This window comes from Hipposideros armiger, unplaced genomic scaffold (assembly GCF_001890085.2).
Source record: "Hipposideros armiger isolate ML-2016 unplaced genomic scaffold, ASM189008v1 scaffold_811, whole genome shotgun sequence".
In the NCBI taxonomy this organism is placed as follows: Eukaryota; Metazoa; Chordata; class Mammalia; order Chiroptera; family Hipposideridae; genus Hipposideros; species Hipposideros armiger.
The window spans coordinates 10,804-27,499 of NW_017732161.1; the positions used below are offsets into that span (position 1 = coordinate 10,804).

A 16,696-nucleotide genomic window follows, 5' to 3' on the forward strand; every position below is an offset into this window, starting at 1 on the left:
ATAAATATATAGACATGTATGTGTCTGTACCTCCACCATGCACACATTTACATATATACATAGACATGGGGGTTTCTTTAGGTTTGTTTTTTTTTGTTTTTTTTTGTTTTTTTTGTTTTTTTTTTTGTTGTTGTTTTTTAAGGCAGGGGTGCAGGAGAGAAGCTCTTAGAAAAGTATGGAAGGAAAAATAGAGATACCGGATGTTCCAAGACTCCAAAATGCCCTCATATAACCTTGGACTAACTCCTGATTTTTATAGGACAGTTGGGAACACTTCCTGGTCCTCCAGTCTACCTGATACTCCTCCCCAGCTATTTCCAATCCAAATACAACACTACTTATGGCATGGACGCTCGAGGTGCCAGGTCTTAAGAACATAAACAAAAGGACGAGTCCCTTAGCAAGAATCCCACAGCCACAGACATCTTTGTATAGTTTTAAAACAACATATTAAGGATTAAATGTTTAAGCTTAAGTCTATCATTTTAATTTAGAACACTTTTCCTTTTTGTAAATAAATGAAGTAACTATAAATTCTCTCTTGATAAGTGCTAATGAAGTCATAATACTTATTTCCATCCATGCCTTCAATTTCTAATCCATTTCTAAAATAAGAGATGTAGAAGAAGAAAAGTATGTAAAGAAGAATTACAGTCAATTGTCAAAAAATAAAAAAGAAATCTTATCTTTTTTTAGTTTTTCTAAACTTCTGAAAAGCAACCCATTTATGAATTAAGAACTTAGGATTCGAGAACAAGGCTTCAAATTCACTGGCTCCACTTACTAGCTGGATGAGAAAGTGACTTCACGTATCTAAAGTATAGTCCTCTCAGCTGTAAAATGAGTCTGTAACAATACGTACTATATGGAGTTCTTGAGTATATTAAGTTAGGTAAACACCTCTGAATAGTACCTGGCACATGGTAAGCATTCGGGAAAAGTGACTATGTATAGAGATGCTAGAAAAGATAGACATTCGCAAAAATTAACGATGACAACACCAACAAAAAAATCAAAGGCTCACTATATTCTCTGCCTTCTGCAATTATCTACGTGGGTACTTCATATTCGTATTTTAATAGAATTTGCTTACTAGAATTGAAAGTGAATGTTTTAAAAGGCTGTATCTGTTTGTTACACAAGTAAACGGGAAATTACAAGAGAACAGGTCCCACATACCATCTTTTCCTTGGTATTTGTTTTCATTTGTTCTGACTGACTGTGATTCAGTGCCATCTGGAGCCTAAAGATAGAAAATGGGCCATTTAGTCATCTCCAACTCACAACCAGAAAAATGGTATTGCAAATAATTCCATTACTAACCTTCAGAGTACAAGAACTGTATTCAGAATTATTACAATCACAGTGGGGGGGAAAAGTACTATGGTTATAATCAACAAATATTTGATCACCCACAAAATGTAAGACACAATGCTGAGTCCAATGGGAAATATGAAAAATATCAAGAGTTTCCCCGCCATCAAGAACGCCACCATTTAGTTTAGGGGAAAAGACAAACATATCAAAAAGCTAGTAATATCCATCGACAGATGAATAGATGTGGTCTATCCATACGATGGAATATTATTTGGCAATAAAAAGAAATGAAGTACTGATACATGCTACAACATAGATGGACCATGAAAACATTATATTAACTGAAAGGAACCAGTTACAAAGGCCACATATAATATGATTCCATTTCTATAAACTGTCCAGAATAGACAAATCATAGAGACAGAAAGCAGACTAGTGGTTGCCTAGCAGTGAGGAGGGAAATATGGGGAATGACTGCTAATGGGTATGGGCTTTCTTTTGGAGATGATGAAAATGTGCTTGTGGTGAAAAAGTTGTTTGTGGTGATGGTTGCAAGTCTATGACTATACTAAAAAACCACCGAACTGTAGACTTTACATGAGTGAATTGGGTGGTGTGCACATTATAGCTCAATTATGCCATTATAAAACAAAATTACAAGTTGACATGTAGGTAATAAAATAGAAATCTTCAAATTGAAAAAAAAAAAGCTAGTAATAAATGCTATAAAAGCTAGATATGCAAAGGAGCTGCTTTTTCAAGGGGTTGGGACAGTGACAGCCAAGGAATGTAGCCCTCCAAGGGTTGATGGACACAGTAAAACACGCTGACTCTCTCCACACCAGTAAGTGTAGCCAGGCAGCACTTCCTCCTTTCCCAGTTGGCTTCAGAAGGAATTCAGTAATCAGGAAGGGGAGTCTAGATCAATCATACACAGAGGTCTATTTGAATGAATTACTTTTAAAATAATCATTCTGTTGGATTTTCATCTCTACCCAAAAGAAGGCAGCCTTTGTAGTTGTCCTCGCCATACATTTCACCTCAAACTCTGAGCCAAGGACTTCTCCCTCCACCTGCACTCTAGGAAATGTCTAGAAAAGCACTGGAGCAGGTATATAGGGACAGTGAGTGTACTACATAGAGACCAATGGTACCCAGGAGTGTGCATAGTGACTACCAAATCACAGAAGTGGTACAGGCGGTCATGGCACTACTGCCATCTCACTTGGGACTGAGTAATACCACCCTCCTTTTCTCTGCCCACAAGCCCACGGAGGATGAGCCCCCCCCCCATAGCACAAATGAATATAGTGAGTGTTTCTAATCTTACATAGGAACACACATTTTGGAGCATGTGGTCAAAATTGTTTTCCTTAGCAATTGAAGACGACAGTGCAGATGGTATTCATTTCTGTATTATATTTCCTAGTGTCAGCAAGGTCTTTATGAGGAAGCATTTAAAAATGAAAGAGCTGAGTATACACTTATTTGAGAACAGAAGAACTACAAGTGAAGATGGTTGGCCCATGTTTTCTTGAAGGATGGAGGATATATTTCTAATGGATGGCAGTGTTTCAATGAAAGGCATGCAGTGTAAGCAAGTTAACATTATTTTCATTTACTTGTGCTATTTCTCTTTTAATGACTCAATAGGTTGATACAATCCACCAATTACCTTGGACTCATATGATGTAGATGAGGCATGACTAGGAACCTGTTGAAAAATGCTACTTCTAGCACCTGGTAGCAACATCCTCTTGGAAAACGGCATGAATCTCCAGGTGTGTGTTGCTTAGGTTCAGCTTTCTGTCCTCTCTTTTACTTTCTCTTACCTCCCTTAGAAAGGGTTCTTTAATTGGGAAGGACATGTTATAATACTATATTCCCTTACCATTCATTTTTCTACTGCTGGAAACCTAGTCCAGTCCAACTCCAGTGGATGTCCCAAATAATCACTGGGTGGCAATCAAGTGCTTAACTGCCTCATACCAGCAAGAGGCCTGCATAGAATAATCCAATGACCCAAAATCTATTAAAGAACTAGTTTGATCCACAATTCACCATGCGAATGGAATTGAACTCTGAAGCTATAAAAGATACCATAGAAGAATGTAATGTCTACAAAAAAGCAAAAAAAACTCTACATAACAGAAAGATACCTTCAATAAAAGCCCTCTCATTCCCTCATTTCTTTTAGAGTCATAAAATTTTGGGGTTTTGTTATTTATAGTGTAAATAGAATCTCATGTTTGGATTACTTAATATCAGAATGATGTATGGAAACCCAAATATAGCAGGAATGCATAGTGGTTAAAAGCACCTACTGTAGTCAAATGAATGTGGGCTTACTATCTACGGGACATTGAACAAGTTCCTTAAAGTCTCTGAGCCTCAGCTGTAGAATGGAAATGGTACTACCTCACTCAAAGGACACTTTAAGGATGAGGCAAGGAAAGTAGTTACCACAGTTAAGTGTTCAGCAGTGGTGGCAGCAATTATTGGTGGTATTATTATCATTGCAATCATTGCTCAAGGTAGGTCTCTTGCCATGCCTTCCCTGACATTTTTTCATTCATCAGTCCCAGTCTCTACCAGACTCCAACAGCTATCACTAATAACTTAGTCATCTTGACAAATATTTACTCAAATTTTCTATGTGCTAAATTTTTTTGTGCCTACGTGCTAAGCGTTCGGCACAAAAGGGAAGTTACTCCAGGTTTCCAGGTTCCTGCTTTATAATTCAGCTGTAATCAGCTCCCTCACATTCCACGTCCAATCCTTCCCCAGTGAGTCTAGGAAAAAGCAAATATTCCTACAAGAGTTAAGAGATAGAAAGAATCCCCTATCTCTTGCTGTTCTATTATATAATATAAGCAACAATTGGTAGTCACATTATCTGGGGGGTTAGGGTCACTCCTCAGGCTCCAAGAACACCTAATATAAGGATTATCACACTGAATTTTAACTGGTGTCATTTTCTACCCCATCAGAATGACTTCTAGAAGTACAAGGATCGAGTGCTCTCTTGATCACGACCTGCACAGAGCTTTACTGCCTGCAATATAATAAGGGCTCATTAAGTTTTTAATAATTTGAATTGAACAGGATTGGTCTAGTTGATTCTAAGAAAGTATCCCTTTGTTTTAACACCAAAAAAAAACACCTACTTTTTCTTTTGAGTCTCTCTGTTGAGCAAATATGTCTCTGACATCAGGAATCTGGTATTGTTTGTTCTTTTTCCTTAAGGTCTGGGAGACCGTCTCTACCCGTTTCTGAACCGCGGCTGCCTGGGTCCGAGTCAGTGTTGATAAAAACACCATGCTTTCTTGAGGATCTTCAGCAGACTCTCCAAAGAGATTGGACAAACCAGCCTCCTTAAGCCACTCTTCTTCCAATTCGCCCTCTAAGACATTAGAGAAAAAATGGTATTTAAATCAGAAAATATAATCACTTCTATATTTTTTAAGCTTTTAAAAAAATTCTTACTGAAGCTCTTCTATCATAACCAAACCACAGTGCTAAGAATCATTATCTGAAACCTGGACAACTGCCAAAAACGCCAACCACAGAGATATCAAATTTTAGATCCATTTCATATATATACTCAATTAAAATTTTTAAATGACTTCACATGTAATTAACCTCTATAACTTCTCTGTGGATTAACTATGGGAAGATAATACTGTTCCCTTTCCAGGGATGAGCAAGCAATGAAAATATAACTTATTTCCATCAGGTTACAGAAGGAAGTCAATGCTGGGGCTATCTATTAAAGCCCTGTTTCTTGGCTTAAATTCAGCAATACCACAGAGTCAAACACTAATTGATGGAAAGGTTTGTTTTCTCTGTTCACTGTAGCTGACAGGGAGCATGGCAAAAAAAGTAAAGAGCATTTGGACATCAGGACCTAATTAATTTCAAATTAATTTCTTTAATCCCCCTAATCAGCACATCAGACTCATTTTTTTTTACAAATTAAAAAAAAAAAAGCACACTATCTTCAGCAAAAATAGCTTATTTTAGTCAACAAATTACATAACAATCTATTTAAAACACTGACAGCAGGATATAAACAGTAAAGCAAATACTATGCAAGATCTAATAAAAAATATAGAAAAATGGAAAGCTAACTAAAATAGATTCATGCCAAGCACCAAATTTATAGAGGGAAGTGAAAGACCAACTGTCCTGGACAAAAAGACCTGCATCTATACCCCTTTTCTGCACCTTCATATTCATGTCACTTTGGTCAAGTCACTTAGCCTCAAGCTGACTCTGTTTTCTCATCCGTAACCTATAGCACAGCTGTGCTGGCTGCCTCATAACCAAATATGAGAATGTTATATGAGAAGAGCTTTGCAGGGCTCTATTATAGCCCGTATCACATGATGTAGTACTGACTGGTTTTCCTGTCTATCCTTTTACATTATATAAACTCCTTGAGGATAGAAATCACGTTGGCTGCAAGAAACGTAATGTAGTGTCAGACGTTTCAAATGCCAGGCAAAAAAAAAACACAACAAAAAACCTGATTTGTACTGACTTAAAAATCAGTCATTATTATTCATGCTATTAAAATAGAACTCAGTACAATATAAAAACTGAATTGCAAAAAAAAAAGCTGATATTGCCATGATAAGGAAAGTAAACAAAATTATAATATAGACTCATTTGTTCCATTAGAAAGTACAGGTAAACTCAATTTAAATTAAAAGAAAAGGCATGGACATGTAAAAGTATTCACAATTCGTCTTGAAAATCACAATGAACTACAATTTATAAGTTAATCTTAATCTTGGAAAATTATGAAATAGCTAATGACATATGGCTATGTTTCAGGCCTGAATGCTTTTCTGTAAAATGTTCGCTCCTTATTCAGAGGCCACTTCTATACTGCTTCCATCTTGAAACACTGACACAGGAAGATTGAGATGCTATGATCACAGATAAGCTCGACTTTACTGGTAAAATGAGAAAGAATGAGAGCATAATGAAAGAAAACCCAAACAAAAGAATGAATTGATTATAACTTTCTTTTACAGATATAAGAAAAATTAAATTTAAAAAAAAATCTCCATTTTTTTTCTTTTTAAAGTATTACTTATGGATTTTTCAAGAAATGTTACAACAAAGAAGGAAAATTTGTTTATGTAGCTTTGGCCGCTTAAACAATTCAACACTAGGTCATTTATAGATAAGAAATCTTCTATTGCAAAGGAGACCACGATTAGTGCATCATGAAGCAAGGGCTGTGGCTCCTACTTTTTTGGCATTTTCATCAATTTATAAACCAAAGAGACATACTTATAAATGTATGAATGGCACAAGGCACAGAAAGAAAAGTAATATACTAGATGCCAGAATTGGTCATCACAACTTGATGACTGCTTGGATTTAAGAGGTTGAAAGAAACAGTATGAAATTTAAGGGGGGGGGGGGAGTAAAGTTTTACATGTTTCTTCCATAATATCAAGTACAGAAGTGAGAATGTGGTAAATATGGCTGGAAGGAAATGACAAAAATTATAGACCAAATACAAGAAAAAAGCAAATATGGAGATTAAAAATACTACTGCCACATTTTACTGTGCAAATCTATACCCTTAGGTTAGCTGACTAACCCTGTGGCATTGCGTCTAATCTGGAGTACTCCACTTTGAAAGACAGGATGACTAGGACTGGGACAGGTCTGAAAACCATGCACAAGGATTGGTTTCTGTGAATCTTTTTTCCTTCTTCAAACATTTGAAAGGCTATCATGTAAAAATAGAATAGACTTGTTCTGCTCTTCCAAAAAGCAAAATCACGGCACATGAGTCAAAGGTAGAGTATAGCAGATTGTAAATCAAAAGAATATAGAACATCAAAACAATTCGAGCTGACTGACCAATGGAAAAACAGCATCACTGCATCCACACTCACTAGAAGCCATAATAAATACCATTTGGCTAGGATACCACAGAAGGTATTCAAAGGGAGGTTAGATGATTTTGAAGATCAAGTCTAACCCTAAAATTCTATGATACAGTAAGCTTAGCCAACAAGATTATAGCCATATAAGCCTACAGGAATTTACTCATGCCACTTGTATTTGGCAGCTGCATCCATAAATCTGACACAAACAGTAATTTTCAAGATGAAAGGCAACCAGCATTATCTTTTTTGGGTTGCTCTATCATTAATTTTTTATTATTGTTGTCATGCTCCTCTTCCCTTCCATGCATTCATCTCCCATAAATACATATACATTACAAAAAAAAGTTTTATTTAGTTAGTTATTACCATCAGGCTCTTTGACAACCACCACCTCTTGATCTTGTCTGTTCTCATTAGACTTCTTGATGTTTTCCAGTTCAATCCAATAGTCCTCCATAGATAGTTCATCCACAGAATCCTGGGAACTCGATCGATCAAATGGAGGCTTTTCCTTAACTTTGGTGATTTCTTGGTTCATAGTGTACTGGCCATATCTACGACTATAAATTCAAAAGAAAACATGGTTCATTCTAGTACATGAGGAAGTAATACAATTTCTAAAATTGAGCTGGCGATTTAAGGAACTTCTAAGTTCTCCTTAATAAAACCAAAGAGATATATCTTTTGAAACTATTTACCTTGAGATGCTACTGTTTATAATATGTTTGTAGAATGAACAGAATTTTGTTCTTTACCAAAAAAGGATAGGGAAGAACAAATAGCAATGTGAGAAACCATTTTTCCATTTCCATTTTGCTTAATGGACTTGTTTAAACCTAAAATTTTCTTCTTAGAAAACAATAGGTTAAATCTTGATTAGAGGCTATTGGTTAATTAAATTAGGATTGGATTTTACACAATATTTCATATTTATTATTTATACCTGTAAACCAAACTCAGTCAACCCTTATATAGCAAATTATCTGCAATAAATGAACAAGGTACTTTTTGAATTTCCATTTTATTTTTGGAACCAAAACATATTACACTCTACTATAGAAAGCAAGCTTAAATCTACTTATAAATGTACCCATTACTTATGTGTATTTTTTTCTAAAGTGCTAAAACTTCATTTATTGGAAAAATTCTGAACTTCATTTATTTGGCAATTCTGAACAAAGAGCTAAGAATTAACCTCTTAAACATTTATCTCAAACATTATCTATGAAGAGAACAATAAATTGAATAGATAAAGGTATTTTATGAGTTCATGTCAACTATGTTTTCTTTATAAGTCACATCTCACCTACTAAAATTGAATTAAAAGACCTTATAATAAAAACCCACATATAACAAAAATAGTAAATTCTTGTTTTATATCATTTATATTGAGACAGAGGAGGGAAAGCCTAATTACTTAAAAAAGGAAATTTATCAATTATTGTGCTTCCCCTTTATATTCAATATTTTTTAAAGAAACACAATTTGAATAAGGACAATAATTGGTGAACTAGTGTTTTGTTATTCTAATTTCAAATTGCTCTTTTATCTTCCAAGATATTAGGAAAGGATGCTTTGCTAGATTAGTTTTACTTACTCCACATATAGAAAAATAAAAAGAAAAGCAATTCAACAAAATTCTCTAATAGTGTGTGAACAATTTCACATTTAAACTGGCCTTCCCTATAATGATTTAAAATAGTTAGATTTAATACTACATAAGGGAGAGGGTCACTAAACTCCAGTCAAAGCTACCCAGCAGTTAAATTTCAACTAGTTTCAGTAGAAAAAGTCAAAGAACTTAATTGCTTACTGCTGCAAATAAATGTAATATAACTGACAACTGTAATATGCTAATAAGCCAGTTTTACTCCTTTAAATCCTCTCTGCCTTGATGACACATTTCAGAAGTGCTGGCTGCATTAATGAGTGAACAATCGTTGGAATCTCCCCTCAGTGGCAACCACAGGGTGGTGATGGGTGAGTGTTAGGACTGGGGCCAACAGGAGGAAGTATAGACATGTTTGTGCGAATCTCTTTCCTCCAGTCTCCATTGTCCATTGTTTGCCTCTTACATCCCTTAATTCAAGGGGCACTTCCTCCCTCTCTCTCCCAACTGTCCTGGTCACATCCTTGTATCCCCAGCCTGGTCCCCTTCTCTCACCCAAGAGGCCACCATGATATAGTCAGTGTTCCTATTTGAGAGTTTACACGCCTGCTTCTTAAAATGTGAACGAGAAAGCTATCTCTATCTTCAAAATGAAAAATGATACGTGTGTGTGTGTGTGTGTGTGTGTGTATTCCCCCCCCCTCCCCATGATCAGCAGCTCAATTTATCTATAGGTCACATTCCTTAATTCTGCTTTACCAGGATAGCTAAAGGTAATTTATGGAAAGTCTGCCAGATTATTTTTTGGTTTATTTCATGTCAAATATAGAAAGGCTCTATCCTTGCTTTTGTTTTATCTCTCATGACAATGTAAGAGTGTCCACCTTATTCCTACTTCCTACAATCCTTAGCCCCACGGGAGTCCACAGTAAGTACTATGGAATGTGTAAAGTATAATGATTCATGCCAAATAATTTGGTTTATCTGTTCACAGGAAAGAGGTGCAGTTGAACTTAAAAGTACATGAAGCCTTTCACTCCTGAAGGAATGTGTTTATTCTGGCAAGAATTGTCCAGTAAATTTCCATTAAGATAGCATGCGCAGAAAAATGCAAGGGCATGAAGCAACAGCACGGTTACGTAAATATACCTGCTACATCAAGCCCTGCTTTCAGAACCTACACAAAGAAAAAAATCTAATCGCTCAGTGCTGATGAACTCACTCAATATTTGGACTTTAATAAGATTCAAAAGCCGAATAGGTTTGCGATGATAACCGGAAAAAGATACTGACTCACGGAAAGATGGATTTTTTTTTTTAATCACCCGTAAACGTTGCAAAACCACATTTTCTCTTTCACATGAAGGTGGGGAGTAGGGAGAAGGCAACCAATCAGGGCTAGACTACCCTCTATAGTCAGCATGCCATGTATTTTGTATTTTCTCTAAAAATGTAACTTGAACATTCTTTAATTACAGTTTACATCAATAAACATGTCATGTCACCTCTTAGAATATACTCTCCTTTTGAACTCCAGACAGGCAAATGGCTAAAAGGCTTGCCCTTCTGAAAACCATCCTGGTAAGAGGCCAGGCAACTAGTTTCTTCTCTTTTGTGTTTAGGAGTATGTTACATGATACCATGTTCATTCTGCAAATTGGGTTCAAGAACATAAGGCAACATCTGTTACACATAATGAAGCGCAGAGCAGAAATATTTTCTATTGCCAAAAGACCCAAGCCAACACACGGTGCTGAAATTGAAGAAACGCAGTTTGTACCATAGGCAACTACTAATCACCCCGACCTGCCTTATAGGCAAATGATTGTGCTACATTCTTCCTTCCTCACTCCCCTTCCAGAATCCTATGTGCCAATCATCCCATGGCCACTCTTCAAACACGCTCTCAATTCTCAAGTCTTATCATTTTAACGACAGAATTAAACACTGCCCTCTAAAAGAAGCTGTTTCCTAGTCCCAGTATATTATTACCTTGCCTTTTTTCATGGGCACTCATATCACCAGCAAATACTAACTTTATAGGCTCTTAGGGCCTTCATAAAATGTCCGTTCTTTTTCATCTTGCTAGCATGTTCTCACACTGTGTTTATAAAATGTGGGGCTTTGTTTCCTTATATTTTCCCCAGGTATATCTTATCTTATTTTTCTGTGACTTTTTTTTCACCTGGTTAGTGAATTTCAAATGAACTGATATTATTTCAGTGTATTAGTAATGTCTGTTACTTATTTTGTCACAGAGAATGTTAAACTGGTCTGACAAAATTTGCTCTTCATAAGGAGGTGGGGGTTGCCATGCATTATACTGTGATTTGATAGGAAAAAACAAGCTCATTGATGAGTCATCCCAGCACCCATGCAGTCAGCGAAATGACATGGAAACATGGGACTGAGAGTCATAGTACAAAATGATTCCAGCTGTCTTAACTATCTCTGTGATTTTGCAAAATCACTTACCTACTCTAATCCTAACTTTCCCTAGCTATAAAATGCTTTTGTTTGTGGAGTTATCAAATGAGAGTTCCTCCTGAAGTGCCTGCCTCATAGGTAACCTCGAAGAGAGGACTCAAGTTAGTATCGTTGCTAACACCTGTGAAACTGCTTATTATATAACTGCCCCTCCCATAGCTTAATAAGGTCACCTTTGCCCTCTTCCAAGGTTCAGAGATTTACTTATGCTCTAGGGCAGCCATCCTTAAACCTTTTGGTCTCAGGACTACTTTACATACTTAATAATTTTTAAGTACCCCTAAAGAGTTTTTGCTTATATAGGTTAAATCTATTGATATATATACTGATATTAAAATGGAAGAAAATAAATACTAGTTTATTGAATAATAAACATCTTACTCTAAATAGCATTTTTTGAAAAAGAGAAAACTATCTTTCATACCAAAATATATATATATATATATGTGTGTGTGTGTGTGTGTGTGTGTGTGTGTGTGTGTGTGTGTGTGTGTGTATATATATATATATATATATTGTGAGATGAGTAGCATTGTTTCACATTTTTGAAACTGTCTTTAATGCCTGGTTTAACAGAAGACATCTGGATTCTGACATCTGCTTCTGCATTCAATCTTTAGCGATATCACATGTCATGTAGTCTCTGGAAAACTCCACTGTATTCTCATGAGAGAGCAAGAGTGAAAATGGCTAATAACGCCTTGGTGTTGTCATAAAAATAGTTTTGATCTCCTAGATCCCTAAAAGGGTCTTGAGACCCCTAGGTGTTCCTGGACCACACTTTGAAGACTGCTGCTCTAGGATTTCCCAAAAACATCACCTAATGGATCTCAAAAAGCACTTTTCAATTCTGTGGGCAACGCTCCAGAAAGCCTCCCTGAAAGAAACAGACATGCTTTCCTTGTGACTCTTGACCTACTTCTTTGTTTATTTTAGTTTAGTCTTACAGCCTTTCATCAAAACTGGGACGTACTCCAATGATATATCCATATTTAATTTATACTACAATGAGAAAGAATAAAAATGTCATTTAAAAACTCTTGCCTTGCCAACGTCTTTTATCATATTGCTTTTATCCATTTAGTATAAGGGGCAGACGCTCTCTCTATTACACTTTTGGCCAGTGTATTTGAAAATGTGTATTTCCTTAAAGCTCCTTTGTCATCCATACCTCTTCCTACAGCCATCTCAAGGCAGACTTATTTGGACCTAGGATGTTTCTTTGAACTCATGTTTAACTATGTGATCCAATCTCCACTTTTGGTATGTACCTACTCTATCAAGAGTCCTGCTGCTACACTTCATACCCAGTCCATCTCCTGGTTCTGCCTCATCTGGAAGCATTTCTATCACCCAAAGTCTGCTTCCTTGACGTCCTTTGATGTTAGGACTTGGTTTTGTTTGTTCTGTTTCCTTACAAGATCTTTTCTTAAGAGCTGCTTTCTTTCAAGCTTCTTAGTCTACGTTTATTTCCAATGAAGAAAAACAAGTGACTCGGTTGGATGATGTGAGACTGAAAAATAAGGTTTATTATTATTTTGCTTTGTTCTTTTTTTTTAATGTGCCAAAAAAAAAAAAGTTCTTACTCAGAATCATGACTTATCATTATCCATAATGACCAAGTATATTTTAGATAAAACCATATATACTGACAGGTACACTTTAGACGGATACTGAACTCTAGAGATTTAAACCTATCCCATCATTTTCTAGATGAAGTCATGAGGACCCAGGGTTAAATTTTCCCCAACGTCACCCAGCAAAGTGATGGTATAACCAAGGCTAGTGTACTCATTTCTTCTGTGGTCATACTAAATATACTAGAAAGGGAAGAATTTACTTTCTTTGCCTTGTACACTCCAGTCTTTCTGTTTGTATTGCACATAGCAAAAACCAAAGTGATCCTGTTGACAATCTATAATTAATGTTTTTAAATGACCACTACACGTATATACAGAAGAAAAAAAAAATTCACAATCATACCATACCTCTTCAAAATGCATAGGAACCTTTTCTAATGCAGTTTTTAAAATATGATTTGTTCACACGGGAGCATAACTTCAAATGTACCAGTATTTTAAAAAAAATAAAATCTTAAAACTGTCTTAAAAATTCACTCCACTTCTCCACCTACATTATCTCGACGTTTGAAAAAAAACAACAACACACATTTATTTCTCATGTGTAGATTTTTCCCTTTCATTTTGGCAGGGATATTAAAGAAGTAATCGCTGCCATCATGAGATGGCACAGCTATTAATATAACGTAATGGCCCTGTCCATCAGAATACAGTGAATTTGAATGACTTTGAAGAGCTGGAGCCTATGAATGACCCAAGTCATTTTTTTCCCTTGGAAGTGAATGCCTGCTATTGTTTAGCTGAAAGCAGTAATTATTAGAAGTGTCTCTGACAACCAGGCAGAAAGAACACTGACAATGCCTGAAGGCAGTAAAAAGTTGATTACAAAGCACTACCAGACTGGCCTCTCTCCGCACCCAGGAGGCCTTGGGAAACCAGGGAAAGAACCCTCCTCTCTTCTATCTGACCCAATTGCTACAGTTTCAAAAATTTATTAATTTTCACATTTCAAGTAAGCTTACTCTTACTGTTTGCATCTATTACCCCTTTCATTTTGGGGAAGCATAATTAAATTTACTCATTATTCCTTTCAGCTTTCTCTTTCTTTAAGAATAGAAGTCACTTCACATCTGTGGAGCACTTGGTAGTCTTTCAAAGTGTCCATGCAATTCTGACACACAGCACAATGAGCAATGAACTGATTAGCCTCTTAAAACCACAACATTGCCTATGTGAAGCTGAGAGGAGGAGCCCATGACACTGTTGAGAGACAGCTTTGAAAATGTGGTATTATCACTTTTACAGGAAACTGTGGCAAAACCAGTTTATATGCAAATATTACTAAAAGAATAGAGATACAGGCAGTGACCACCACCCAAATCTAGTAGCAAGAAAGAAGGGAAGGCATGGACAGAAAAGCATGTGACAGTCAGGAGGTAGCCAAGGTCAAACTCCCTTCCCTTTTATGTACAGACACAGTACATAAAGGGGAAATTATGGGCTATCACTGGCCACCAGACATAGGTCTTTCCTATTTTAGAGCTCTAGTTCTGGGTAGAATGAGATCGTCTTTGTTCCTGAGATCTGCAAATCTCTCTCAGGAGGCAGTTTCCCCTCCTTAGTTAGAAAGACAACACGTGGCCAAATGACAGCCAGGGGATCTTACTGTTAAAAAGGTGATGTGATCTTTGACATACACTCTCAAGATCTTGGAACACTGGTTAAGAGCATACCAAACTGAGTTACATATGCACTTCCTTCAGTTATGTGTCACCATAACTTGTATCTAACTGACACATTGTACCTGCAAGTTCATCTCCACAGTTCTCTCTTTTTTTGATTCTGGTTAGTTGGAGAGCCAGCTGGAGATGACACCCCAGCAGCTATGTTGCATTCTGAGGTTGGGGACTCTAGTGGGATCTGTTTTCCAGTTGTCATTACTCAATTTCATATCTGGGTACCTTTCTCCGTGGGGATTGGAATAAAGACAGACGTTGCCTCCCCTGTTCAGTCTCCCCACAGCCCTTACCACATCCCATGCCGTGACACTTGTCTCTCTGCCACTAAACTGTGTGTTCGTTGGGGCAAGAATCTGTAGTGGTTTTTTTTTTTGTTTTGTTTGTTTGTTTTTAATCTGGGTGTCTCCGTGTTTCGCAAACTACTTGCCATAGCAGATACTTGTGAACTGTTCAATTATTAATTATTGCTGCCTCTGAAACAACAACCTCCTTTTAATTTCTAAGGTTTTTGTTTTTAATTTAATTGCACAAAACTATAAAGGAATAAGATAGGAACGTGAAAAGTAGACAGTAAAGAAATTAGTCATCCGGAAGCCCTAAGGCAATTAATTAATAGGTAACTGTTCTAAGCCTCTGTAACTCTTGGGTGTTTAGTTTGAAAGTAGGCTTCCTGATGAGGGAATAGGAACATACAAAAGGGCTGATTTCATATCAGACCGTACCTAATATTAAGTCCAAACAAGCACTGGTGTACAGTTTGTTAAGCACACGTTCCCTGTTCCATTCTGTCAACTCAATCTCTAAAACAAATTTTAAAATATTTGTTGGATGCCTACCATATATTTGGGCACCTTATCAGAGATGTCCTTCCACCAAGCTATTCAAACTTTTATCATTAGATAGATTATGAATGACATTAACAGGTATGAGTGGAATTTTCCAGTTCCTCACTGAACTACTGGCAACTCTCCAGCATGGGCCTCAGGGTCAGGACCTTTCCTTCAGCTTAGTCCCTACCACGCTTCAGGCCCTGCTGCGATGTACCATTCCTTCCTCAATAAGAATTTCACTTCCTCTCTGACTTCCACTGTTAACTCCCCTCACCTCCAATTTGTCCCCTGTTCAAACAATCATTTCCCTAGATGCAGACCAAATATTTGAGGTTCCCTCCATAGCCCATCCTGGGGCCCCACCCTCTACCCTGCTGTTTCTCACCATCCTCCTGGGTTTGACTAAAGCCCACTCACTGGTCCCTTATTAAGGCTGTTCTTTCCTGAGATGGAGTCCAGCTTCTTCACACAACTGTCTATACCTGGTTCTTGTTTCATTACACTCATCTGGCTTGCAGGGTAGTAAGCAGCATCCAAAATTTTCACCAGTCACCAAAAATCCATTTATTTTTATTGCCCTTGCCAATTTTTTTTTTTTTTGCCTTTTTCAGTTTCAGATTTATGCTCCTCTTTTCTCTGAGGAACCCATTAAGTTCTCAACACATTTTCAGAGGTGAAATAAAGAAAGGGGTTCATTAATTAAAAACCAAAAGTCTTCCCAACTTCTCTGATATTTTTGAACTTGTCATTCAAAAGTCCCCTATCATGCCTTTTACTAGCTCAGATTCTCATCATTAAAGTTTACCAATGTGCCTTCAATATATGTTAACAGAAACAGATACATTTTCACCAATGTGCAACTCTCTCACATACTAAACTTAACAATATTTACTTCAAGATCTGGGATCCAGAATAGATGTTTAACTGTTGACCAGGAATTTCATTCTGGGTGCTAACTAAATACAAACTGACAAATTATAATTTTCTGATATCCTCCACCAGTTCATCAAGTAGGTTGCTATTGATTCATAATGGCTGCCATCATATGGGTACTAACAAAATATCTGCCCAAATAACACAAAACTATGAACACTAATATTTTTAACTTAATCTTGTAATAGTACTGAATATAATATTGGTTTTATTTATTTCCAATAGGCAAACCTCTCGCCCTTCCATAAGACTTTTATGTATACTTTTATATATATATATATATATA

The 16,696-nt window shown here is 36.6% G+C and overlaps 1 protein-coding gene across 3 annotated transcripts in view; it reads right to left on the reverse strand.

Moving 5' to 3' along the window:
* ARHGAP18 (Rho GTPase activating protein 18) overlaps window positions 1-16,696 on the reverse strand; it is a 129,087-nt gene that overhangs the window by 2,985 nt on the left and 109,406 nt on the right. For all 3 annotated transcript variants that reach the window (XM_019628833.1, XM_019628832.1, XM_019628834.1), the window contains exons 2-4: window positions 7,599-7,792; window positions 4,485-4,720; window positions 1,180-1,243 (exon numbers count right to left, since the gene is read on the reverse strand). In XM_019628833.1, the coding sequence (XP_019484378.1) occupies window positions 1,180-1,243; window positions 4,485-4,720; window positions 7,599-7,792 (494 nt within the window). The remainder of the gene's footprint in view (window positions 1-1,179; window positions 1,244-4,484; window positions 4,721-7,598; window positions 7,793-16,696) is intronic.